The sequence below is a fragment of the Caretta caretta genome, chromosome 6 (genome assembly GCF_965140235.1).
Source record: "Caretta caretta isolate rCarCar2 chromosome 6, rCarCar1.hap1, whole genome shotgun sequence".
Lineage (NCBI taxonomy): Eukaryota > Metazoa > Chordata > Testudines > Cheloniidae > Caretta > Caretta caretta.
The window spans coordinates 99,082,260-99,110,168 of record NC_134211.1 but is presented as its reverse complement, the minus strand read 5'-3'; the positions used below and the strand labels follow the sequence as shown (position 1 = coordinate 99,110,168).

The window sequence follows — 27,909 nt, the reverse complement described above, 5'->3', positions numbered from 1 at the left end:
GGATGTAGCAAAATGAATGCAGAACGGTAATAGAAGGATCTGTGTTCCCTGTGCTATGAGGAATGGAGGGGAACAAAGAAGAGTTAAGGAGCTCCATCCCCTCCCTGAAAGGAGGAAGTGGTAACTCCATTTTAACTCTGCTGGGTCATAGCTCTGTGGCTGAGGTGGGGCAGGATTTAGTGCACTAAAAGGATTCTGAGCAAGGTATTGGCCACTTTTGGTAGGAGCTGGTGGTATTTGCTAAAATGAATACTGCTCTTTGAGCATTTACTACTCTGTGTTTGGATCCTCTGCCCTGCCCCAACAGGGGATTTTGTATGGGTGGAGGAGCAGACTTTCAGCCACAAAGGGGAGCCAGGGAGCACTGTTGGGGTAGGCTCCTCCATAGGGTTTTACATGTGTCCCTACCCACCCCACTCCTAAGGGACGCATTAGGAGAAAACTCTCAGCAAAGTTTCTGAACCTGCAGTTCCCTACAAGCATTCCTTGTAGATTTAATGATATCGCCTATAGTGGTGCTTTCACAAGATTTTGTAGGGGAGCTGTAAGGTGATTAAATCACCTTGTATATAGAAGCACACTCAAACAGTCTAAATACCCAAAAGTAATATAGTAAATATAAATGAATTTTCAACTCACATTGCAACAAGATCACTTTGCATCATTGCATGGGGCATTTTAAAAATAATAAAAACTGTAATAATGGGCAGATTGCTAAAGTGGATTAAATCAAGTGCCCTTTCCACTACAGGGGGTGGTTTTGGTCATGTGCTGAATGTTTAAGTTGCTTTTTGAATAAAACTGTACTTACCTGAAAATAATTACTGAAACTTAATTCTGAATATACTGAAGACATGTGTGCAACACATGGTTTGGATAAATGAAGTTGTTAGGCATAAGGGAACTCATTTCTCTAAATGTTAGATCAGAGAGTCACTTGAGTTGCAAGAGCTTGATTTGACACACAACTGTTTCTGAACAATTCTAACAGAATTAGTTCAAACCCAAATTACACTTGTTCCTCCATCTCTTTACTCCTCCCTTCTATCTTTGGTTAAACAGCACTCATTTTATCAGAACAGGCCTATTTATGCTCAGATGGTAGGAAGCACCTCCCATTGGGGTAGGAACTGCAAAGAGAACTGAAATTTTCAAGTATTTTACTATAAACTGTCATTTCTCCATTGTTCCCATGTTGCCCAAACCTCACATTGTGGATATTCAGTTCTAGTTTTGGGGCCAGAACCAGACCTGTCAGTCATTAGTTTGGTACTAGGCTCATTTGCCAGAGCCACCACAATGATTCTCTAAGCTTTTAATAAAGGAAATATAGATTTCCTACCAGTAGTGAGTAAAAATGAAACGGTTCAGTTTTCCGCACTGATTTGTGTGGGGGACAATGCAACTCTTCCTGCAGAGGTGCAGGAACAATTTGTGTAGTGGCCCAGAGCCATTGCACCGAAATGTAAACCCTGTATATGATGGAAACCACTTCAAGCCAGGGGGTGCAGCAGCACCCCCTGCACCCCAAGTTCCAACACCTATGTCCTCCTGAAGAGAGTTAGAAAGCAAGAGTTGAATAAATCTTCTGCACTCTTCCAACTCGTTGTTGAGGGCAAAAAACGGCTGTCTTGCATGCAACGAAAACCATCCAGTCAGAAAGGACACCTCCTAATTCACATTTCACCACCACCTATAACAAAGTGTCACTGTTGACTTCCCTTTGGGATCTGTTCAGCCTTGCAGACAGCCAGTGCAGTGGGAAAGTTTGCCTTGGGTGCCTGTTCAAATGAATAGGCGAGGGCAAATTAAAAGGTGGCAGAGGAACTACCAATGGCAGTGAGGCCATCAACAATAGAGGAAGCCTCTTCCATGACTGTATGCAGGAGGTATATTAGAGAAAAGAGTTGGCTGAAGTGTTTTGCTTTTCTCAACCCAACTGCACAAGCCATTTCTCTGAAGCAGCAGGAGAATGTGAAACAAGCCAGTATCAGCATCCTCCTTTTTCTGAATAACCAGTCTCCCCTTCCCTGCACAAGTGCAGCTTGCGGAGAATCTCCACAGCTTTGAATTTCCATAATACATAAAATCCATAACTCTGAGAACAAGAAAGGCAAACTGGGGAAAATACTGGGGTATGCCACATCCTTACCAAATCTTGATACTAGAGTGCTTGCCAATTACCCTCCAGTCCTAAATCTCTCCAGGAAAAAAAAGGGTAGTAGTTATTAATCTCCATTTTCACTTGTATACCAATAATACCTGAGCCTTCCTTTAGAGCGGACTGTAATTCCACTGCTGGCTTTAGATCAGGGTGTGATGGTGTTACATTCTGAGGTGCAGTCCAGATCAGTGAGGGATTGTGTGTCTTGGGTGCCTCCCAGTGCTTTGCTGTTGTAGCTCCCAAATAGGGCCGCTCACAAACAACCTGACAGCATGTAGGGCACACCCTGAGCGTCTGTGTATAGCGGCAGCCTGTCAGCAACACACCAGCCACACTCTGGCTTCCACCAGCCTTGCTTACTACCAGCAAGGTGACCTCAACATACTCCCAATCCCGAATTTTCCCAAGAAACATTTGTTCTGCACTGTCCCACCCTTTCCTGGATAGTTCAGATATTAAAGGTCCATTGCCCCTGTAAAGGGTCAATATACAACAGTTTCTCAACATTGGATTAGTGTAGATTAATAATAAAACAAGTTTATTTAATCACAAAGAGAGATTTTAAATGAGTACAAATATAAGGTGAAAAGAAAAGGAGTACTGGTGGAGTACTTAGAGACTAACCAATTTATTTGAGCATAAGCTTCCGTGAGCTACAGCTCACTTCATCAAGCTCACAAAAGTTTATGCTCAAATAAATTTGTTAATCTCTAAGGTGCCACAAGTACTCCTGTTCTTTTTGTGAATACAGACTAACACGGCTGCTACTCTGAAACCTGTAAATATAAGGTGGTATTCTCTTGTAACAATTTCTGACTTTAAAGATAAAATGCTTTCTAGTAGGTAAAACTAAACAATTGTGGTCATATTATTCCTGTCCCATGTTCTTTACATTCAGTGCGTATAAAGCAGTGTGTTGGCTTTCAGCTGATGCTGTTGATCTTTAGAGCCTTTACCAGTGTAGGCTGTATTTAAGTCTCCTTTCAGAGCTTCATTTTGACTAATATCTGCTCTGTCACTACCCACCTTTTAGGGACCCTGCCACTTGCTGTGGCTAGCCATGGAGCATAGAACTCCTTTCCCCTTGACATTTTGTCTCTGTTAATAACTCCCTGCTTCAAAAGGAGTTTAAACTATATTCTCTGGGGGTTTTTTTGTTTTTGTTTTTTCTTCCCCTCCCCCCATTTCCTCAAGGTATATTTTTAGTAATATAATCATTGTTGGCCCCATACTTAGTACCTTCCCCCTCTCCATTCACATCATACCTTAACTCTTGTGTTTGGACCCATACAACTGGTTTTGTTTGAATTTGAGAAATCTGTTTAATCAGGCCTTTCTGAAAAGGAGGCCGGCTGGAGTTTTGGCATAAATGTAAAATACTGCAACTTTGAAAGAGGAGTTATGTCTTACTCTTTTGTTTGGCTGTAAGAAATGCAGGCTCTTTGCTCTAATGTAAATTCCAGCAGACAAAGGAGTTTTATTTCCTTGTTGTAAGTCTCTTGCAGCCTATACACTTTTTAAGATCTTGTAAATCAGTGATCTATACATTTTGCTAGAAATAATTCAACTACAGGGTCACACTTTTCATTGCTTCTGTGGGCCATCCTCCCTTCACACACCAGGAGCTCCTGGTTGGTTGCCTGCTGGTCGGGCCAGCCTGCCATGTTTCCAGCAAAAACATTTGTTAAAATTGACACTTTCCTGCAGGATGTTTTAGATTTGTGTGAATCAACTTTTCCTGACTTCAACCTTCCCACCCCACAACATCCTATCAGACAAATTTCTAGGCAGCTTTGCCCCAAACCTTGTGTGTCCCTCTCTTCAATTCCCAGAAGCTCCCTAGTGAGATTGTGACAGGAGAGGAAAATCAGCCAGTCATCTGATTCAGTGGAAATTGGGCTTTTCCAGTTGTCACCAAAATCAGTAGGGTTCTTCCCATTGATACCCCTGGATCTTCAAAAGTTATTGTACAGACAGAAAAATGCCATTGACATGAGTTCACTCAGTCATTTATTGTTGAGCATTTTTGATAGCTTACTGGATGGATGAAGATTTTCTTAACCATGCAGTGCTCTACTAATAGGAGCTTACATACATACCATAGTTAGAATGACTGACCGGATTCGGAGGGATTCATCGTGAATTTAAATGCATGGGCCTGCACCCCATATAGTTGTGAAATCTGCCACTGTTAGCATGCATTTTGGATTAACTGCCATTACAGTCTACACAATGGTGGGTACCCCATGGTTGAGAGTAGGATTGAATCTTCAGTTTATCTTGCACAAAATGCAGGTAATAGAATGATTATCCTGCAACAAGAGGACTGTTTATGCTTCTGTATATTTTCTCAGATGCAATCTGTTCTTATCCATGGTCCAGTATATTGTTGTCATGCTTCAGATGATAAACCTTGATTACATTTTAAAATGTTGTGTCATTAAAGCCAAAAACAATTGGTCAAAACTACATTTATATCTACTACTGGGACAGTTACTTTGATTAGACCAGGGATCAGCAACCTTTGACATGCAGCCCATCAGGGAAAGCCACTGGCAGGCCAGGACAGTTTGTTTACCTACAATGTCCACAGGTTTGGCTGATCGCGGCTCCCACTGGGTGCGGTTCGCCGTCCCCGGACAATGGGGGCTGCGGCGAGCACATCCCTTGGCCCGCACCGCTTCCCACAGCCCCCATTGGCCTGGGATGGCGAACCGCAGCCAGTGGGAGCCACGATCGGCCAAACCTGCAGACTCTGCAGGTAAACAAACCGTCCTGGCCCGCCAGAGGCTTTCCCCGATGGGCCATGTGCGAAAGGTTGTCGATCCCTGGATTAGACCTTTTAGTTATAGTTTAATACTGACTACATATAGCAAATCTGCATTAGGCCAGAAGTTCTTAGAACCTCGGAGTTGTTTCCCAGCTACAATGTTTGTTGTTCTATCCAAACTCTTATTTTAGTTAGCTCCGCAAGTATGTGTATTTCCACTTCACAGTTTGTATTTCTGACTAATGTTAATTTATATTCTGCTGTCTTTAGAGCACAGCATTAAAACACTTTTGTGACACTGAAGAAGAACCTGATACTGAATGCTGTAGAATGGTATGGTTGCAGAATGTTCTAAATAAGACAGTCTTAAAGCCTATCCTTTCACAGATCCATTAAACTGTAAACTTTTAAAATAATAAGATAGTGAAGGGTGTTTTATGGCTTTAAGTCATAGCAACTTTAAAATAGCTGTTGCTTTCTTTATGGATTAGTTTCTAGTTTCTGAACACTGTCACATTTGAAGTGGACCTCACACTAAATGGTAGTACGGTATTCTTTTGCTTAAAAGTTCGGTATTTCTAGTAGCCCGAGGAGGATTTATTCAAGGAGAATCTAAGCAACTGGATCTCACTCCTGTTGAACACGTTTAAAAAAAAAAATCTTAATAGGTGGTATAAAAGTAGCATTATTATTACCAGGATATGCTGGTCACAAATTACTACTTTTTATATACTCTATGGCATGTATATTATTATTTTGTATTCACTGTTGTAGAAAACGGAAAGCTAAATAGTCTCTTCCTGAAGTAGTTTACAAATTATATAGACAACTGAATGTAGCCCAAAAATACTCTGGATGACCCAAAGGGTGTTTTTTATCATAGGTGGTATGTGTAGCGTGAGCTTTTCCAAAAGTTGATGTCATCAGAAACAGGGAGGAAGCAAACACTGAATACTTTAAAACTGAGAGACTGTTTAACTCTCGTTTCTCAAATTGAACTAAATTTTAACAGTTAATACCACCTGAGACTTTGTGTGTAAGAGTTTGGGAACTGGAAGCTAATTTATCCATCAATTACCAGTTTTAGTTAAACGTGAGCACTGTTCTGCAAACACTGAGGCTTATTATTGAAAATCTTGATCTGTCTCACTCTCTGTGGCACGCTGCTTACACATCTGAATTTCCAAATTTCTTCCCTGGAGATCTGCACTCAATTTTCTCAATCTCAGTGGGCTCAGGTTGGCTCAGATTGAGTTTTCATGCGAGTCTCTGGGCTTTTTCAGTTTCAGGAAAATACAAGGTAAATCCATCATTGCTTTGTGTTTCCTACATCGTAGACTTTATGTCTAGTCAAAAATATAAGTTAATATCTCTTCTGCTCCCCCTTCCAATTCCCAAGTTACTCTAATAGTCTGGTTGTGAGAAAATTTCATTAAAACTTCACTTCAGGATTCTACTGAATTCTACATGGGAACCTTTTACATAAAGCTGGGAATCTCATGTTCAGCCCACTGTCCAGGACAAGTTTGTGCAGCATATTTGCCGTATCGTTTTGCAACTTTGCCATGTGCCAGCCCCAAAGATGATTCTGGACTCAGTGAGGCTCTATAAACTTAGGGTCCAGTCCTACAAGGTGCTGTCATTTACCTCCATGTGAATTCATAGTGTCCAACACCTTGAGCATCAGTGCCCTGATTTGTAAGGTAAGGAGGTGTACAGCAAGGATGTTGCTAGTCATTCACCTGTAGGTAAGTAGGTGTGTATACATGCATGATCCATCTGTGTTTGGACATGTTGGACACAATTTATGCATATGCATATACATTATTTTCACGCTGGTAACAATGATTCTGTAATACTATTTTGGTTAATTCTCTCCTGTGCTATAAAAAGTTTGTATGCCTAGGTTATTGACTTGAATTCTTTTACAGACCCTATATTAATACTTTATTTAAGTGAGTCACTCAGTGAAGCATGTATATGTTAGCACAGAAGTCTCTGCAGAATAATTTTTTTGAAAAGCAGCATTTTTTTTATTCATGGCATTTTATCAGAACCTTGCTAATGGGGCAAATGTAACAAAAGGCATCTGTTTTCTATTTCACTGAATTTTGTGCAGTAGTAGTCAAACAAAGAGAGAGGAAAAAAGTAATGAACAGAAATGCTGTGTTGCTTTCTTTAGACCATGCATCCAAAGATGGAGGAGATGGGGGTGGATTAACTGATATAGCAGAAGTTGCTATATCTTAATCTTCCTGAAAAGTATCTGTTTTTGTTTTTTTTTAATTTGTGTTTGGATTTGCATCTAGGGGACTTCTTTGTATCCTAGTAATTTATGCTTCCAATGTGCTTGTTTCAAGATGAGTTTATAGTGTAGTAAATATATAATTCTGGGTTGTTTTTTTGTTTTGGGTTTTTGGTTTTTTTATTTAGGTTTTTTTTAAAGCTTCAGTGCACTTTCTTGCAGCTCATATGATGATTTTATAATAAAGATCCTTTAACGCATCTTTTTTTTCTTCTTCCCTCCAGAATGCTACAATGTATTTTTTTGTTTTAAAGATATTTTCCCCCTAGAGTTTGTGCTTTAAAATGCTTTCCATGCCTAAGCCCTATCAACATACCTGAGATTTCTAGTTTATAATAAAAGCTTATGTTGTATTTAGTGCCTTTTGTACTGAAGGTTTCCCAAGTACCTACAACTAATTAAGCATCACTGCATACAGGTGTCTTTTGTGGGCACCAACCTGCACAAATCACCCTGCACAGCTATGGAGAGAGGGGAATATTTGGCAAATAGAGTAACACCCTACTGTTACTAAAGTGCAGTGGCTTTTTAATGTTCACACAGGATCTGTTTTTGTTTTTTTTAAAGACTCTTCCAAAATACCTCCACATGCTAAGCTGCATAATACTCTATTTTTCTATCTCAGAAAGCTGAAAGTCTAAGTTGAACTGCCTGCAGATCTGTTATTTCCTTAAACTCTTTGGCTGGAACTCTTGTCATAGATCCTGTTCATTTCTCATGAAGTACCCTGTGTGCTGAAGCTGCTGTTAGTTATGTAGGTAGTGTTCTGTGAGGAATAATTAGATACAGTTTAACAGATTGTTTAGAGATCACAATGCATTAGGACGCTAGTTTTCTTGACCTGTTTAAGGCTCTAACAAACTGAAGTTTGGTGGCGGGGAAAAAAAATCTCAAATGTTGGTAGGGCAGCTATAGAAGCACCACAAGTTCTGAGTCAGCACTTCACACAATTTCTTTTTAAATCCTCCAGCTAAACACAAATCTGTGTGAAATAGTCTTACTCAACCAGATGATAGCGAGACCCACTGTAGCAGCTTGTCATATGATTTACACCTGTCTCCAAGTCCTCCTCATCTCAGCTACAGCAACCTCCTCATCTCTTGACTTAAGAAATGCAATCTTGCCCAGCTTATATGCACTCAGTACACTGCTGCAAAGATCATTTCCCTATCTCATTGCTTTGACCATGTTCACCCCTCTTTGTGCATCCCTTCTCTGTCTCCCCTTTCTCTACGTTGTCAAACACAAAGTACTTGTCTTCACTTTTGAGGCTCTTGGCTGCTTACATCTGCCTGATCTGTCATCTGTTGTAGGCTGTTAAGATTTTGACTCCTGCCTCCACTCTGAAAATGATGCCAGCCTTCATTGCTAACTTGTTTAATTTTCAACCTGGGATCTTTGTGCTTTCTCCGTTGCTGGCCCTCGTGCTTGCAAGGAGGTCCCCATAAATATTTGCAAAGCAAATTCATTATCTACTTTCATTATCCATAATCCCTCCTTAAAATTGTCTACCAAAAACTTCACTGTTAGGCTACTTCTGCGTCAATATCACTGCCTATTGTCTCCCTGTTTCCTAGTGCTTCCCCATCTGTTAGAATCCACTGCTGTCTATGCTTAGATTGTAAGCTCCTCAGGGCAGGCCCCTTTTTTGTTCTATGTTTGTACAGTGCCTTGCACGGTGGAGTCCCGGTCCATAACTGGAGCCCTATTCATTACCTCAGCCTACGTAATAAATAATGACCAATAAAATAAGTGTCTTGTAAAATCATGGCTCTTGTCCAGCCTTCTAAACTTACTGTCCATATCAGTTGAAGTTATATTCTTATTAATGTGATTATTAATGATGACACAATGAGATGTCACTTGATGCATGGCATTCTTCATGGAAGTAATATTCCTATGAAAATACAGAAACAGTACAGTATTTACCGAAGCCTTTTTTATACTACTGCTTTTAAACTGGGAAAGTGGGTTGTTCGGACTAAATGCTTGGCTGTAAAGTATATTGTTTTCCAGTAGTAGATGCATTTTAAAAAACCCAATGGATATTTTTTGCATTGTGAATTACTAAATATTTTTTGTGACTTTTTTTTCTTTTCTCCATGCTGCCTTTCTTTCTCTAAATTAATATGTGGATGAGTGTGAGGCTGGAGGGTTAGACTGAGGAATGCTTTTTTGTGAATCGAATGTGAATCTTAAATCAACTTATCAAATAACAAGAGTGTTGGGTCCTGTTTTAAAGTCAGTCAAAACATGACAAAGTTGATACCACATTAAAAGGAGAGGACGTCAATAAAATAGTAACTTGTAAATTACTAAATGTACATGAGATTTTCTTTACACTTATTTCTTGTTACCTTTAGCACATCAGGTCCACCCATTTGGTCAGGAAGCACCTTTTTCAAGAGAAATGGAGCCCTTCTACAAGGTAGGTCATAGATATATATGCATCTCCTGAGTAATTATTCTTATTAACGTATTTTCAAGTGATCATAATTTTCATAATATTCTTTTTGGGGAAGAAGTTCAAAGTGACTTTGTGGTTTTATTTGCATTGTACCTGATTCCTTTTATTTCAGCTTTCTTTAAATCCTGGTTTCATGAAAATAGCAAATTATTACCCAGAAGTGATACTGACTGTGAAAATTGCTACTTTCTCCTTCCTCAGATTGATTTGCTTATTGTAAATTATAACAATTTTTTCTTGAGTGAAATTGAGAGTACACAGCAGAAAATGTCCTAGGAACAATTTAAACTGTGTTGATGAAGTAAAATTCTTCCCTGAAAGAGAGAGAGAGAGACTTTCTTTTACTTCCTAGCATGCATTCTCTAATTGTGCTGATGCCAAGATGTCTCTTCGGGTGGCCATGTGTCAGCACCACAGTGGGGAAAATAATTAGAGGATTTGTATCAAAGAAAACCTCCCAAGTAAAAGTGTGTTTATTCTTCTTTATATTTGTATAGGACTTTGGAATTATTTTTGTTTTTATTTCAGTGTGACGTACAATGTGAACTAAAACTACGTAGTTTGGGGAGTTTAATAGGTGTTAGGGGAAGGTTTTCAGAGAGTTCTATTAGATTTTCATTCTTCAGAAAGAGTATTTTTGTCTTTGCTGCTGTGTATGTATAACTTCCCTCATAATTAATGTTTCTTGGGAACATTACAAGAAAACTCTGTCTCAAAATTATGTCAGTTTGTTTATTTGTGGAAATAACTTGCCGACTTTTCATAAGACTTTTCTGTTCTGGGGCAAACAATTCTGTTCTGGGGCAAACAAGTTTTAACTTTTGTATTAAGATCAGCCTGTGAAATGTATCAATTTTGGGATTTTATTCCTCAATGCTTGAAAGTTTTATGCAGGTAGCTTCCATTATAAATGAAGGTACTCCTACCCTGTAAAATGTCCCAGAGATCAAGAGGGGATTTAACATTGAGGTCAATGGCTCACATGAGGCCATACCCATAATTATATATACAAAGATAGTCACAAAATAGAAGGGAGTGGAATGTGGCTGCTCTCCTCCCCACAGGGTAATCAAACTACTGCAGTTCAATGTAGAATATTTTTGAGACAGTTTTCTGCATATTTCTAAAGCCTTGCATCTTCATTTTTTCCTAGTGTCTTTGTTATAGTGTGTTCTGATGTATTTCATTAGAAGCTTCAGGCTGTTCTTTACTTCTAGGAGACAGTACAGCCTACAGAAATTGGATCCTTTTCCTTTTTTGTAAGGACAATATGGATTTGATGTCTTCATAGTCACAAGACCATATTGGAAGGAATGGTCAGGGGGAGTCTAATATGTCAGAAAAGTTTCTGCTTCCCTCATTCAGGTCTTGTCTGTGATTGAGTAAGATGTTTAGAAGTATCCTTAATACCATTTTTTCTATTGTTACCTTAGAAAATGAGAGAGATGTCAAGTTTGAATGGCACAAATGTTGACCTCCCTTTTCTTATATTACAAGATGTTTATGAAGTCACTATAGCCATTTTTTATTCCCCACACCTCCGCAGAGATGCCAGCAGATATTTTTCTCATTACAAAACCAGGCAACTGCCTACTGAGTAACTGAGTGATGAGCAAAGCTTTCAGTTGGGCTGGTATTGAGCATAGCCACATCAAATGGAACAAGTTAGCCAATATTCTGTCCCAAACCCATGACCCCACTCCAGAATGGGGGCGGACCCAAAGCATCTGTCTGAGACATTTCCCTTCATACTTCATGTTCCGATTTGAAATATTGTAGACGAGAGTCAAAAATTCCTTCAAATCTCTGGCTTTATTTTTAAAAATGGTGCTTATAGCTGTGTAAAATATTGCAGCAGCTGCTGCTACAGGTGATCATTCAAGTCTAATTTTGGTGTAAATGGGGTAGGTGGGTGGAGGGGGATGTCAGATGAGGAAAAGAGAGGCCACAGTGAAGCCCTGCAACCAGATAGCATTTTAAACCCCTTACTCTGCCAATCCCTATCCATTTTCTTGGAAACAGGAGAACCAGACATTCACATGTGAAATTAACTCAACTGCTAGTTTCTGCCTATGCTTCTGTTTCCAAGGAAGCAAACTTTTAATTGGGGAAAAGTAAGATAACAGGAAGGGTTTTTAAAATACCTTTCGTGATAAGCATCTAGTTAAATACAGAGAGAATGTTCTTTCGGTATTACAGAGGGTAGTCTAAAATGACTGCCCCCAAAATTTAGTAAACAAAACTTGTTAGTTACTGCACACACTCCATTTCATTTGCACTATTAAAGGAAAGTGCCCTTGGTTTCGGGGGGCTAAAGAGAGGATAACTCCACTGTGTTACTAGCTCCTCTTAGCTGAGAGAGACTGACACCTCTCCCTGTTTCTATCCGTGTTTTATTTCAGTTATTTGGCAAAGCAATTTTAACCCTTCTAAAGTCTTCCAAGGGAAAATGGTGACTGGGAAACCTGTTATCTGCAGACATCAAAATAGGGAAAGAAGAAGAAATAACAGAAGTTGAAATTAAGTGTGGTTGTCCCATAATCATTATGTCTTTGATGTAAAAAGAACAGAGGATTAATCCTGTTCTGGCTTTCTTCCTTCCACCTTGTCCAAGAGCCTTATTTAATCTCCCAAAATTGATATGAGGTGTCCCTTCTCCATTTAACTTCCCTAGGCATAAGATGGCTGCATCAGTTTCTTCTTTGCAGAGCTCTGTATTATCTGGTTCCTGACTTTGCCCTTCAACCTGGGGCCAAAGAAAATGAAAGAATGAACTTTATTTTTCCTGTTATACAAGGTCTTGCCCCAGCCACTCCTTAAAAATCTGCCTTTTCCCCCACTGTATTGGAGTACTGTGGTCATAGTACTCCAATACAGCAGCCGATGGGGCTGGCCCCAGGGGGCCCCCCAGTGCAACGGCACCCCGGGGCAACTCAGATTTAGTCATGGGTATTTTTAGTAAAAATCATGGGCAATAAAGAGAAATTCCCAGCCAGTGACCCATCCATAACTTTTTCTAAAAATGCCCATGACTAAATCTGAGTTGCCCCGGGGTGCAGTTGCACTGGGGGGCCCCGCGGGGCCAGCCCCATCGGCTGCTGCTCTGGGGGCCCCCAGGGCCAGCTGCCTGGGGCTGATGAGCAGCGGCCGGTGCAGGTGCCCCCCGGGCTGGCTGGGGGGTGGCTCCAGCAGCGGCTAGTGTGGCTGGCCCTGGGGTGGCTCCAGCAGTGGTCAGTGCGGCTGCCTGAGTGGCTGGCCCCAGGACTAGTTGCTCAGGCAGCCCTGGGGTCAGCCACACTGGCCGCTGCAACTGCGGAATTTCACAGAGGTTGCGGAAAGTCGCAGAATCTGTAATTTTTGCAACCTCCGTCACAAACTTGCAGCATTAGTCAAGATGCCCATGTGCTCTCCCTTCACCACCTGAACTCCCATGCAGATTCTAAAACAGTTTTCATAGTACACAGGACCTTTTGCCTCATCTAAGTTTCTAAACTTACTGCAAAAACTTCCCTAATGAAGCCCACTAGGGCTATTTTGCAGGATTACCAGAACTTCTAGGTTTTTTGCTGTCTTAGCTCAGTTTTCCTGTTCCTGTGCTTCGTTACACAAGCTGATTTTGTTCCAAATCATCAACTTTCTCTTTTCAAACCTTCTGTTTTGTTCTTTATCCAGCCATTTTTAATTTATCTTTATTAAAACAATTTTCAACTTTAGTTTAGAGAAATTAGTGATTTCTTCCTATCATCCATTTTATGTGGAAAAGATCCTGTTCTTGTCTGGGACATCTGTGCCAGATGAGAATGGTGAGGTCACATGTAGCAAGGGTTTGAGGCTGATGTATGGGGTTCCAACAAAGTCAGCTGTATCTCTTTGCTGTGTGCTTGGTCATTCTCAGACCATGTCCCAATTTCAGGAGCGCAAGTGTAAGGAGATCAAGTTGCTTGCCAATCCATGGCTTAAGCATTGCCATTAAGCTGTCTTATCACTCCCCTCATGTGCTTTCTGTCCACCATTGCCGGTGCAAAACCTTGGCTTCAAATACTTTAAAAAATAAAATGAAAATAATGCTACAACTTATTCCTCTCACTTATAGTTAGCAGTGATGCGGGAATAGTGACCTGCAGATTCCAGATGCTGACTAACTACCTGTATCTAAGATGTACAACGACTGAGATAAAATTAAAAATCTATTTGTAGCCAAAAATCTCAACTTTTGAGTTCCCTTTCATCTTGAAATACTATAGTTCAAACTTTTTTAAATGACCCACTCTTTCTTAATTGCCCTCACTTATAAAAACAAAGAACCCACTTAGGCATCTGCTGCAGGGTTTTATTAAGAAGTTGTATATTTTCAGAATGTTTTATAAAATTTGAACACCTCTCATGTCTTTCCATATTGGCTGTGTGCTATTTGAGCAGTGAAGAAATACACCCGGCTGGTTATCAGGTATAACCACATTCTTTGTTACATAGTCTAATTTCTGATGTCTGTACTAGGAAGATTTTCTCCCCTAGTTCTGTTTAGCATAATGGCATTTGAAAGCCAACCACTTGTAAATATGCAATAAAGTCTTGGTGTGTTTTGGATTTAAGTGAATTAGTGCTCTGGTGATCTTGAAAATGCCTGTCTGTGGGCCTGTGTTCACTTCAATCAATAGGACTGAAGCATTCAAGCAAACTGAAGTCAGCCTGACTTATCTCTGAAGTCACAACCCATTTTCCCTTCTTCCCCGCCCAGCAAAGGATTGGGGGTACAAATCTCATCCCCTTCTCTCCTCACAGCAGCAAAATAGAGAGCGGAAATCCATGTGCCTTCTTCTGATGTCACTTTCCTAGTAGTGAGGGAAGGATGTTCCCAATGGCTTGTCTACACATACAAATTGCATTGCTTTAACTATATCAGTATACGTAAAGTGGTATAACACCCCCCATCCCCCAGTGTAGATGCAGTTACACCAGTTTAAAAGTTCTTTATACTTGGTATGCACCTTCCCTTAAGGGAATAAGCTATAATTCACATTTGTACCGATATATAAGTGCATCCATACTAGGGGCTTGCAGTGTCTTAACTATTTTGCTAAAGAAGTCACACAATCTATTAGAATTCTTTGAGGGGGTCAACAAGCTTATGGACAAGGGTGATCCAGTGGATATAGTGTGCTTAGATTTTCAGAATGCATTTGACAAGTTCCCTCACCAAAGGCTCTTAAGCAAAGCAAGCAGTGCTGGGATAGGAGGAAAGGTCCTCTTATGGATCAGTAACTGGTTAAAAGATAGGATTCGAAGGGTAGGAATAAATGGTCAGTTTTTAGAATGGAGAGAGGTAAAGAGTGATGTCCCCCAAGGGTCTGTACTGGACCAATATTATTCATAAATGATCTGGAAAAAGGGGTAAACAGTGAGGTGGAAAAATTTGCAGATGATGCAGAACCACTCGAGATAGTTAAGTCCAAAGCAGACTGTGAAGAGTTACAAAGGGACCTCACAAAACTGGGTGACTGAGCAACAGAATGTCAGATGAAATTCAGTGTTGATAAATGCAAAGTAATGCACATTGGAAAACATAATCCCAACTACACACACAAAATGATGGGGTCTAAATTAGCTGTTATCCTTCAAGAAAGAGATCTTGGAGTCATTGTGGATAGTTCTCTGAAAACATCCACTCAATGTGCAGAGACAGTCAAAAAAAGCTAACAGAATGTTGGATCATTAGGAAAGGGATAGATAAGACAGAAAAATATATTGCCTCTATGTAAATGCATGGTACGCCCACATCTTGAATACTGCGTGCAGATCTGGTCGCCCATCTCAAAAAAGATATTGGAATTGGAAAAGGTACAGAAAAGGGCAACAAAAAAGATTAAGGGTATGGAACGGCTTCCGTATGAGGAGAGGTTAATAAGACTGGGACTTTTTGGTTTGGTAAAAAGACGATTAAGGGGGGATATGATAGAGGTCTATGAAATCATGACAGGTGTGGAGAAAGGAAATAAGGAAGTGTTATTTACTCCTTCTCATAACACAAGAACGAGAGGTCACAAAATAAAATTAATAAGTAGCAGGTTTAAAACAAACAAAAGGAACTATTTCTTCACACAACACAGTCAACCGGGGAACTCTTTGCCAAAAGATGTTGTGAAGGCCAAGACTATAGCAGGGTTCAAAAAAGAATTAGATAAGTTCATGGAGGATAAGTCCATCAGGGGCTATTAGCCAGGATGGGCAGGGATACAAAACCATGCAAACCAAGCCCCTACTCCAGACAGTTAAATTGATACAAAACTCTGTTTCGACCAGACAAAGGGATTATGCACATCTAAAGATAGGCTTCCAGTTTGCTTGTGTATGCACATTCACATTTTTACAAATATGTTTTCCTCACCCCTGCACCTATCAGAAACTGAGAAATAACCAATGTATGTGCGTGCAGTACACTAAAATAATTTCATGAAATAAAAACTGAACTGGAGTTTCAAGTTTCTGAGTTTTAACTATTGATAGAATACATTTGTTTAAATAACAAAAATAATCCTCAAAAGTCTTTTTTTAAAAGATAAATGTAAGGCCTTCTGATTTGCCAAGCCAAAATCCCCAAAATGCTTTTTATAGATTCATAGATTCATAGATTCATAGATATTTAGGCCAGAAGGGACCATTATGATCATCTAGTCTGACCTCCTGCACAATGCAGGCCACAGAATTTCACCCACCACTCCTAAAAAAGACCTCACACCTATATCTGTGCTATTGAAGTCCTCAAATTGTAGTTTGAAGACCTCAAGGAGCAGAGAATCCTCCAGCAAGTGACCCGTGCCCCATGCTACAGAGGAAGGCGAAAAACCTCCAGGGCCTTCCAATCTGCCCTGGAGGAAAATTCCTTCCCGACCCCAAATATGGCGATCAGCTAAACCCTGAGCATATGGGCAAGATTCATCAGCCAGATACTACAGAAAATTCTTTCCCGGGTAACTTGGATCTTACCCCATCTAAAAACCCATCACAGGCCATTGGGCCTATTTACCATGAATATTTAATTACCAAAACCATGTTATCCCATCATACCATCTCCTCCATAAACTTATCGAGTTTAATCTTAAAGCAAGATAGATCTTTTGCCCCCACTACTTCCCTCGGAAGGCTATTCCAAAACTTCACTCCTCTGATGGTTAGAAACCTTCGTCTAATTTCTAATCTAAATTTCCTAGTGGCCAGTTTATATCCATTTGTTCTTGTGTCCACATTGGTACTGAGTTTAAATAATTCCTCTCCCTCTCTGGTATTTATCCCTCTGATATATTTATAGAGAGCAATCATATCTCCCCTCAACCTTCTTTTAGTTAGGCTAAACAAGCCAAGCTCCCTGAGTCTCCTTTCATAAGACAAGTTTTCCATTCCTCGGATCATCCCAGTAGCCCTTCTCTGTACCTGTTCCAGTTTGAATTCATCCTTCTTAAACATGGGAGACCAGAACTGCACACAGTATTCCAGGTGAGGTCTCACCAGTGCCTTATATAATGGTACTAAAACCTCCTTATCCCTACTGGAAATACCTCTCCTGATGCATCCCAAGATGACATTAGCTTTTTTCACAGCTATGAATCTATGAATCTATGAACAGTTGTGCCAGATTCTTTGTAGAGTGTCTTGGGCAAGAAATCTAATCCTAAAAAGCATCAATGTTGTTCGTTCTTTGTTAAATAGGTCTTTTTTCACTTGAAGGTTGGAATAGGCTTGCTACTACCAGATACATGTTTACAGGTTGATTTGTTCCTTGCCATCAAATAAGGATTAGTTTATGCTAAGAGGTGCATGCCTCTGAAATCCCAGTTCAGTTCACCCATGTATTTTTCCAACAACACAGCAACTTACTTTTCCATTTCACCAGGTTTTCTCTCTTATACTTTCGCCTGTCATTTTTAGTCAGTTGATGCTATGGTAACATTTATACTTTGTTACCTCTTTAAATATGTATCTGTTGTTCTTGACTTGCCCTTTTTTGTCTACCAACCTGAAGTAACCAGTAGAGGCGTTACACCTCTTGTTATAATAAATAAATTTTTAGACACATCACATTATTATTTAGATTGGGATTTTTATTTTTTTGATTGTAAAGGGTTACTGACAATCTCTTCAGTTGTTTCCTTCAAGGGAGATAAATCACATGCAGTGTCTGTGGAGCCTGAATATTTGAATAGCCTATTTATTATTAGCCTTATGTAGGTTTTCAAAGGTGTCATTGAAGGCATAAAATGAAGTCAGTGGAGTTTCACAGGTGCCACCAAGGACGTAATTTGAGGTGTAGAAACCTTTCTTATGGGGGGAGATGGAAAGAATCCAGCTGGACTGTCAGAATCCAGGGACTGTTGGTGGAACTGGAAGTTGGGGGGTGGGAGGGGGCGCAGAGGTTAGTGAGTGAAATTTTCCCAGTCTGAGCAAACTTGATATTGATATCAGAGTGATATATGGGACCCCACAATGACTCTTTTACAATGTCACTATTTTAGGGTGGTGATCCACATTAACTAGGTTGTACAGTATGCATATTGTATTCCTGTTCTTTTTTTTTCCTAGTCAGATCTATAGCATAATATATTACTGTTTTTTGTCATTAAAGTGCATACAGGCACACTAAGTTAATATTGCGGTTGGAACCTTGTATAGACAAGCATTTCTCAAATGCGGCCACCGTGGCTGCATGCTTTTCTTGTGGCCACAGCCTCCTGGGCTGTGATGTGGGGGGGAGGGGGGGGAGTAGCAGTCCCTCCCCCTCCCTGTTGCTCCTTGGTGTTGGTTGCTGGGGCTGCCAGCAGGGGTTGGGCCCTGCCCCCCTCTGGAGACACCTGAAGCACAGCCTTGTAGGAGCAGGCAGTCAGTGAGTTTCTCACCTTCCCAGCAGTGATGAGGCTCAGGCTTTGGGCTTCAGCCCTGGGATGGTGGGGCAGCAGGTTACGTTCACATGGCTTCAGGCTCCATCCCCAGGCCTCGGCCACAGGGCTTTGCGTTCTGGCAGCGGGGCTTCAGGCTCCAGACCCATGCTGCCTCCCCCGAGGCCCCCTCCCTGCCGCCCCCCTCCACTCCCCCCCTCCCCAATATCCAGGGCTTAATTTGTCCCCAGGCTTGCCAGGGTTGAGTAAGTCTGCTGTGAAAAGTGATACTTTTATGTTTGTTAATATCACTTTTCACAACAGACTTAGTAGCTAGCAACAAATAAATTACAATGATTTGGACGTGTACATGCTTATATTTGTTTTTCCTAAAGCTAATTAAGTATTTTAGGAAAAAGTGTGAGAGTGGCCACCAGCCAGAGTTGGTGGCCACACTCTGAGGCCACCAAAAATTTTGTCCTCAGAATCCCTGGTATAGACTTAGGTACTTGCATTCCACATTACTAGAATATCTGAGTACCTTAACTTTAAAAATAGCATTTTTATATGTTATAAAATACAAAGAAGAGAAACAAGGTGATAATTTGATGTTAATACAGCATGACTGTTGCATGGTTGTATTTTCTGATTTGTGACTTTTTTTAAGTAACATTTAATTTCTGCCCTGCTTTGTTAGTGTGTTAAACTTGATTTGCCTATATTATAGCTCTATGACGGTATTGTTGTTAGAAGTCTCAGTAGGACAAATGAATTTGGATATTTCGTAACTGCTTCATACTGTGGCTTGCAGGTATAAATTGAAAAACATGAAAGTATCTGTTTGTAAATGAGTCAAGGTAAAGTTTACTGTCTTAGTTTACTTTCCTTGGCAACTAGAGGGTGCGGTTGAGTAATTCTGGGCAGGTCATTCTACAGTACAAATGTTAGGTAGGGTGTGTATGTGTATGTCGTCATTTGCCAAGTGTGAGCTGCTGTATGAATTGTAATAGCAAAAAGTATTTTCTTTGAAATATATGGTGAAAAAACAATTCCTTATGTTGCTGTTACTCTGGCAAGTCCTTGTCTGACCACCGACATGTATATAGTATATTTAAAGGATGTGGGGGGAAAGCGAGTACAGTTACCTAGAACCTGGAAGAGGTGAGAAACAGACTCAAGTAGGATGGTGTCTAGCTAAATAACTGTTTTTAATGCTAGAATCATTACAGTTCTGAGTACACTAGAAATACCTTAGGTAGGTTAAGTATGTATTTTAACCCCTCTCTAAATTGATCCGTTTGCATGATGATCTCATCTTGGTTTAGTTTACATAGGTTGTGATTAGTAACTATAAAACTCTGGGTTTAATTCCATGTCAATTTCTGATAGTAGATATAAAACCAGGTAGGGAGCAGCCTTCATAGTTGGTTCTTTCTCCTCAGCTCAACAATTAAAATTAATTGTTGTGGCTCACAGAAAATGGTAGTAAATGTTAATGAATACCCCTAAAGTACAATATGTGTAGGGTATATTTAATACTCTTAAATGCACTTGGAAAATTTCAATGAGGTCCTTTCCGTTGTAATGTTTAAGTACTTGGTTAGGTGACTTGCTTACATATAATGTGCTTTGGTAGGCCTCTGTTCTAAAACTCTTGCTCAGGGACCAATCAGGCTCTCCCACAGAAACACCTACACGAGTCTTATAAGCATTTAGAAAAGTGAATTTACGTTCCTGGAGCTTCTGATGTTTCATCTGGAAGGGGGAGGGGTAGAATTTAGCAACCGAAATAAAGGACAAGATATATGACCTCTGTGACCTCCTGTTGTCCTGAGATCTGAGAGAACATCCTGTGTATCATGTAGCACTCTTGGAAGGCTGGGGATTTATAGAGTCACAAATGAGCTGTGCCACACTCAAAGCTCTCTGTCCCCCTGGGGTGTGAATGTTTACAACGTGGCATTTGATAAGATATGTATTACTATTACCTTAATGTGACGGGTTCCCCCCCCCCCCCCCCAGGGATGCCACCTGGAACTGGGGTACCACTGAGCCCTCTGATCCACCAGACTGGGCTTCCTCTCACACTATGCTGCTGTGACAAGCTGCAAAGCCCCCAGCCTGCACTTTCACCAGCATTCACACAGGTAGGGACACACCCAACTGCAGTTACACGCAGGCTCTCTAACCACCAGCTTCCCAGCCTAGGACCCTGGAGCAGTACCGTCCTGCCCTGGTGAGATCTGGCCAGTATATGGGTTTAATACCCATTCAGCCTCTCCCTCAATGTGAAGAGAACAATGCACACTTGTGGTAACCAAGCAGAGATTTCCCCCAAGCACTGCAGTCAAAGCTCACTGGTGTGGATTAAAACATAAAATAAGTTTATTAACTACAAAAGATAGAATATAAGTGATAGTAAACAGATCGCAGCAGATTACCTAGTAAATAAACAAAACGCAAACTAAGGCTAAGATACTAGAAAGATAGAATATGAACTAGCAAATTCTCCCCTGAGAGATGATGTAAGCTGGTTGCAGATTCTTCAGGGGCAAGCTGCACTTGCTTTACAGCATGGAATCCCCAGGTCTTCCATACACAGGCTAGAAATCCCTTTAGCCTGGGTTCAGCACTTCCCATAGTTCAGTCTTTGTTTCTCAGTTGTTTCCAGGAGTCGTCTTGTGTGGGGAGTGAAGAGCTACAGATGATGTCACTCCCTGCCTTATATAGCTTTAGCATATGGTGGGAACCCTTTGTTTCAAAACTTTAGCTTCTTCATTGTTGTACCTGAAAGGCTGGCTGTGGATGTTTTCCAGAATAAGCCCATTTGAAATACAGATCCCCAGTCACTATTCATAACTTCAGATACAAACATGATAGATGCATACAAATAGGATAATAATATTCAGCAAATCATAACTTTTTCAAGGAAAAAGATATATTAATTTTACATACTTAACTTGTATAGCTGGGACCCTGCATCCGTGCAGGTTTGTAGTAACAAGAGATTGTGTGGATGTATTTTTGTTGTTGCCCAAGGTGAATCTTTTATTATGAGCCCCATTACTCTGCAGATTAATGATTTTTATCTACAAGTAGGCTTTCCTGTAAACAATTACACTTCAATTGGCTTTGGACTCCTTAAATGGATTGGGGTCATCACTCACTGGATTTGGAAGACTTCCTCAAAGCCCCTCTGTCCAGTACCAAAGGTGATGGCTCTTCTTCACTTTCCACCTCTAGCTCAACTTTACCTTTGGTTCATTCCACATCCCTGTGGACTCATACACAGGAGTAAAAAAATTCTAGAGACATGTGATGGTGTTGATGATCCAAAGGCTGGATACTGTCCATGAATCCTGTACTGAGCAGAAGTTTAAAAACTAGCAGTTAACTCTGTGAAATAACATAAGAAAATGGTAGAAAACTTGGAGATCCCCAATTGGAGATCTTCCTTATTGCAATTGGAAAATGTTGTAATTGTTGCAATAAATCCTAAGATTGATGAGTTGAAGCACGTGCACCATGCCAAGAATCTGAGATTGGTTGGTACCCCTGAAAGTGTGAAGGTGGGTAATATTACACAGAGCAAATCTTGACTGCCATAATCTCTGAACTACTGAGAATACAACCAAAGTAGGCTAAATGTATCATTTGCTTGGAGATTACTAACATGAGTACTTCTACAACATCAGTGCCTTGAACAGTCTTGGTGACATGCAAATTACTATCAACAAAGAAAAGATGTTGCAAATTTCCAAGGAAACACCACCTTGTGGGTACCAGAACTCCAAGTCTGGGATATTTCTTGATTACATGTCAGCCTTTTTCAGAGTGAATCTATATCAAGGAAATTAAAAAATAAACTCTGGGCTCATTAAAATAGTATATTTCTTGCTGTAACCCTTGAGTTTCTTGTTCACTGGTCATAAGTAGGTATATATTTTCAGATCATCTGATGAGACTGAAGCTTTGTAACTTGTAAGCAAGTTAAAGCAATGCAGAAAACAGGGATTTCAGCAATAGTGACCAGATCCCAGAGATGTTAGTATTTACTTCTTTGAAGGTGCCGTATGTTTGGTGTTAGTATTAACTTATTGTTGGTCTTTAGACTTATTAAAAATTTCTCTTTAGTGATAGGATCAGAGCCTTTGTGCCAGTTATTTAATACTGGAAAAGCATAGTATTCTCTCTCCCCCTCCCTCCTCTGCATGAAATATTCCTTAAGCACCCAACAAAAATTGGTTATTTAATAAAAGTGAAACTTTAATAAAAGGTAGCAGAATTGTATTTAGATGTTTGGGGGTAGCTTGGGAAGGTTTCAAGCTGGGATGGTGGTCTGTTGTACATGTTTCACTGTAGTGTTTTAATTAAACATCACTTGAGCCAGGATAATTGGGGAGCTTCAGGTACTGGATTATAAATTAATCCTTTTGAGATTCTCCAAATGTGCTCTTGTTAAAACTAGACAGATAATTTGGGGGAGACAAGAATGTTCTTAATTACTTTTTAAAAAACCATTTATGAACCCATCACTTCTCCTCTGTTGTAATTTATAAAGGATTTAAAGCTATATTGAGGTTTTACTTTAAGAAGGAAGGAGGCAGGACTGCCTATGTTGAAGGAACTACAGTATGTTCAAAAAGCAAAACAGGGACTCCTTCAGGGTAAGTAATCCTTCTTTATGCTTCCCCTTAGCGCTATCCATCTGCTCTACAGAGTACACCTGCCAAAGTAGTTAGAACACTAGAGTGAGCATGTGATATTTAGTTATTTATTTGTTCATTTAAAAAAAAATAAGGAAACAAGAAAGGAAATTACATCTGGGTCGAGAAAGGGCAGGTGCTAGGGGGAGGGAAAGCTTTTCATAAAGACGCCTCTTGAGACAATAGGATGATGTAAACTTGCTTTCAAGAACTTTTTGCTTTAAGCCCTATTGTGAACTCAGAAAGTCTTTAACAGCTGATATAAGAATTAATCCTTTAATATGTTTGATATTGACCAAGAACTGGAAGGTGTCAGTTTCTTTGCTATGCAGTACTTTCAAAACACAAGGGCATGCCTCTGCCCACACTGCGCCCTCCCTCCACCCCCCCAAATAAATGAGTGTGTGCCATTATATTGTTCTCAACTGCATCTTAAGAGAATTTTTTCTTCGTTATTACTCTTTATAAGTCAGGGTCCTACAGTGGTTTCTTTTGCCAGAATTGTTGTGGTATGTTCATTTTTTCTTCCCCCTACTGGTATATATTTATAGCTGCAAATCAGCCAACCCTCATGAACCCATCTAAACTGTGAAAGAGACCAAACAAAATTAAAATAAATTAAGACTATTCAGGTCTTTGGAGAAGTTCAGCCTTGCTTTCAAATTACACAAATTTGTTTTCAAGTACACAAATTAAATTGGGACATTTCAGGCCTTATTTCAGCTTCACATTTTTATAGTATATCCCTGCATCACAGCTTGTAAACTTGATTGTTTATAGTTTTGTGAGTAGTTGTATTAGTGTTGATTATATAAACATTGGACCTTTTCCTTATAATGAAAGAGGACATAATTAAGGCTAAGTTTTAGTCACATGTATTCTTAGTAAAAGTCATGGACTGGTCATGGGCAGTAAACAAAAATTCATGGCCCATGACCTGTCCATGACTTTTACTATATGCTCCTAACTGAAACTTGGGCGGGGGGCCGTGGGCACGGCAAGTGCTGGGGGGAGCGGCAGCACGTGGCCCGGGATCCCTGCTGGTGCTAGGAGGGGGGGAGCAGGCGGCGGTGCGTGGCCCAGGATCCCTTCTGGTGCTGCGGGGAGGGTTGGCGGGGCTGGCAGGCTCCCTACCTGGCTCCGCGTGTCCCTGCAGCTCCTACGGGGAGGGGTGGTCAGTGAGGCTCCGTGTGCTGCTCCCGCCACAAACACTGGTTCCACAGCTCCTATTGGCTGGGAACCGCAGCAAGTGGGAACTGCAAGGGCGGCACCTGCGGGCGCAGGCAGTGTGCAGAGCCACCTAGCCCCTCCACCTAGGACAGTAATTCTCAAGTCTGGTCCACCGCTAGTTCAGGGAAAGCCCCTGGCAGGCCAGTCAGGTTTGTTTACCTGCTGCATCCGCAGGTTCGGCCTATCGCGGCTTCCACGGGCTGCGGTTCGCCGCTCCAGGCCAATGGGGGCTGCAGAAGGCGACGCAGGCCAAGGGATGTGCTGGCCTCCCTTTCCACAGCCCCCATTGGCCTGGAGTGGCGAACTGAGGCCAGTGGGAGCCGCAATCGGCCGAACCTGCAGACGTGGCAGGTAAACAAACTGGCCCGGCGTGCCAGGGGCTTTTCCTGAACAAGCGGTGGACCAGAGTTGAGAACCCACTGACCTACGAGCTGCAGGGACATGCCGGTGGGAGCTGGGGAGCCCCCCCGCATCCTAAGGTAAGCACCGCCCCACACCCAAACCCCTTGCCACTAGCCCCCTCCCACACACCCAAACTACAGCTGCTGCAGAAGTCACGGGGGTCATGGAAAGTCACGGAATCCATGACCTCTGAGACAGACACGCAACCTTATATAATGAATTAAAAAACCTGTCTTGAGTTCCAGCTGCCAGTTTCTGATCTCTAACACCTAAACAAGTCCAAATACCACTCCAGTGGCATCACTGCCTTCAGTAATGTGGCATCTGATGTTACAAGACCGTAATGCCAGCATGCAGTCCTCTCAAGAGCAGGGTGAACTCTTGCTCAGCTAAGTGTGTATTTAATCCTTTTTTTGGTCACAAAGTTTATAGTACTGTTTCCATTCTTATAAATTGTGAAACACTGTTAAAATATTTTTGCATATGTTTTTCAACAGTATTCTGGTGAAATCCAAAATCTCCTGTGCATTTGAAGTGGCTTATCTGGCATCTGAACACCAGGATTGAGTTATCCTTGGATACACAATTTTACCATGTTTCACTTTTATGTTGGGTAGTAAACACTGTTTATCTCCTTGTGTCTTTACTGTTTCTTCTTTCTTTGCACTTTTTCCCTTCAAGTTCACATTTCCCCTTCTTCAGCTCTTCCTGTTTCTCTTTGTCTGTTCTCCCCGTCCATTGTGCCAAATCTATCAGTTGGGCACTTGATTCTAATAATTTCACCTGTGACTACTGCAGATGGCAGGTAGTACTTCAAGAAAAAGGAATTCAGTGTTTTAAAAGTTTTTAGACAGTATATTTTTGTATTGAAAGTAGGAGTCAACTCTGCTACAGCTGATTATTGTACCCCCTGTCCAAGAACAGATTAACTTTACACTAACAGTGTTGTCTCTGGTTCGCTTTCCGTGCTCCCACATTTAATCATGAATGTTGTTATTAAACTGTTCTGTTGCAAAACGAGGATGGATTTAGGTGTAAACTGTATGAGTGAGATATTAGATTTTATTTATTGGCATGGGAAGCGAGTATTGTGTGATGTCTGGTTCAGTTCAGTACATGAGGAATTACCTCTTGTAGTTCGTGTGTGTGTGGTGTGTGTATGTATACAAAATGTTTTTGTTTTATTTTTGATTTATGAATGACTCTCACTTTTTAAAAAACGTCTTATAGTGGGAGTGAGTTGTGTCTCAGAGGAATGAGATAGCACAGATTGGCAGAGAGGCATGATAGAAAAAACTGAGGCTAGCTGAGCAGTCCTTATCTTTTTCTCACTGGGGTGTAGTCACGCTCAGACCAAAAACAAAAATAGTTGTCAGTCTTATCCTAGTTATACTGAATTGGCTCACTTTTTCTTTTTTTTTAAACCATTACAGTAGCATAGTTGCTTTTAAAGATTTAGCTCTTTTATCTTGCACAAGCGTAACCTCCTTTGCTATTTTGCTACAAATTAAGTCTATATGATAGTCATAAATAACCGAAGCCTGAAAAGTTCAAACTGGCATCTGAATAAGGATTTGACATACCTTAACATGGAATTTAAATGGAATATGGAATTACACTGGCACTCACTGCTTTGGACAATATTAATAAATAAATATATTTATTTGGCGGATGCAATCCAGTCAAGCCACGCTACAGTAACTAGCAGACAACCCTTCAACATTCAGCTGGACGACCTTAAGTGCTGGACCTATGACTAGAAAATCATTGTCTGGAACCTGTTTGACCTAGATTCATGGTAATCCTCAAATTTGATCTGCTAGTTGGGTCCTCCATTTCTATAGACCTCAGACAGACAAGCTGCAACTGGTTATTTAGGGGGGACGCGTTGTGAATGCTGATGCATTATCTCCCAATAAATAAAGAAGTGACCTGCATAAGAAGTCAGTATGCAGACAGTGGTTTCATAGAGCAAGACAAGAGAAGTAACTCAGTACAATGTGCTCAAACTGATGCTTCAGAAGCCCTATAAAATCTTAACTTCTTCTCTCATCTGTTGAGCCACTTCATGCTCCTCGACAACATGACAAGAGGCAGACTTTGAAGGGAACAAGATGAGGCAGAAAATCATCAAATAAACCCTACAGGGACCCCCTGTTCTTACTGTCTGTGGTCAGCTCTTCATTGCTTTTCTCTTGGACGACAGTAGGGGTAGCTGGGGAGCAGCCACTGTTCATGGTGCGCTCACCTGATTAAACAGCAGATTGAGTTACCATTGGTAGGATCAACAATTACTGCCTTTGACCTTTGTCCCACCCATAGCAGGTTTGCATGCAGGCTAGTGGCGCCTTAGCTCCTGTGGGAAACCTCCCCTCATGGCCTAAATCCCTTGAAATGGCCAAGGATCTGCAGGGAAAGCCTGCTTGTCTTTGTGGATGATTTTCCATCAAAGGCACACATCTTCTCCCCCATAGTAGCCCCCAAGTGCCTCTCTGGGGAGAACATCTGGTGGAAACTCTGCAAGTTTTAAATTCTTTAGTTTTCTGCCAAGATTTTACACTCCTGTGGGTTTCCCTACCACTCAGGAGTAATATGTAACCTTGAATTTTTACATAGCAAGATGAGAAAAATCTATTTAAGGGCCCAAAGGTGAGAGTTCTTAGTGTAGAAGAGCACTAAACAGATGCTCCTTGAAACTGAAGTCTTGGGTAGATCCTGTATCACATATAACAATTTAAAAGAGGCATGGTGGGGAAACCTCAAATGTAAATGAAGGCTCCTCACAGCTTTTACTTGAGCATGTTTCTGCTCCAGAAATTGGATACAAATGTTGTGTAAGGACTTTGGAGTGAAACAGTGCACAGTCCCTCATCCCCCCCTAGTTCCCCACGTGTTAGTGGAAAATGGACCTTAAAGTGGACATATATCCTTAGAAAATAGAGCCTAAAGTATAAAACTTGTATTTTTTTTTATTCAGTGGACAAATCTGTTGTATAAG

At 40.8% G+C, this 27,909-nt stretch overlaps 1 protein-coding gene across 6 annotated transcripts in view; it reads left to right on the top strand.

Annotated features, from left to right (window-relative positions):
- Nucleotides 1-27,909, top strand: part of FOXN3 (forkhead box N3) — a 308,330-nt gene that overhangs the window by 197,143 nt on the left and 83,278 nt on the right. For all 6 annotated transcript variants that reach the window (XM_075129825.1, XM_075129826.1, XM_075129827.1 and 3 more), the window contains exon 4: nucleotides 9,603-9,667. In XM_075129825.1, coding sequence (XP_074985926.1) covers nucleotides 9,603-9,667 — 65 coding nt within the window. The remainder of the gene's footprint in view (nucleotides 1-9,602; nucleotides 9,668-27,909) is intronic.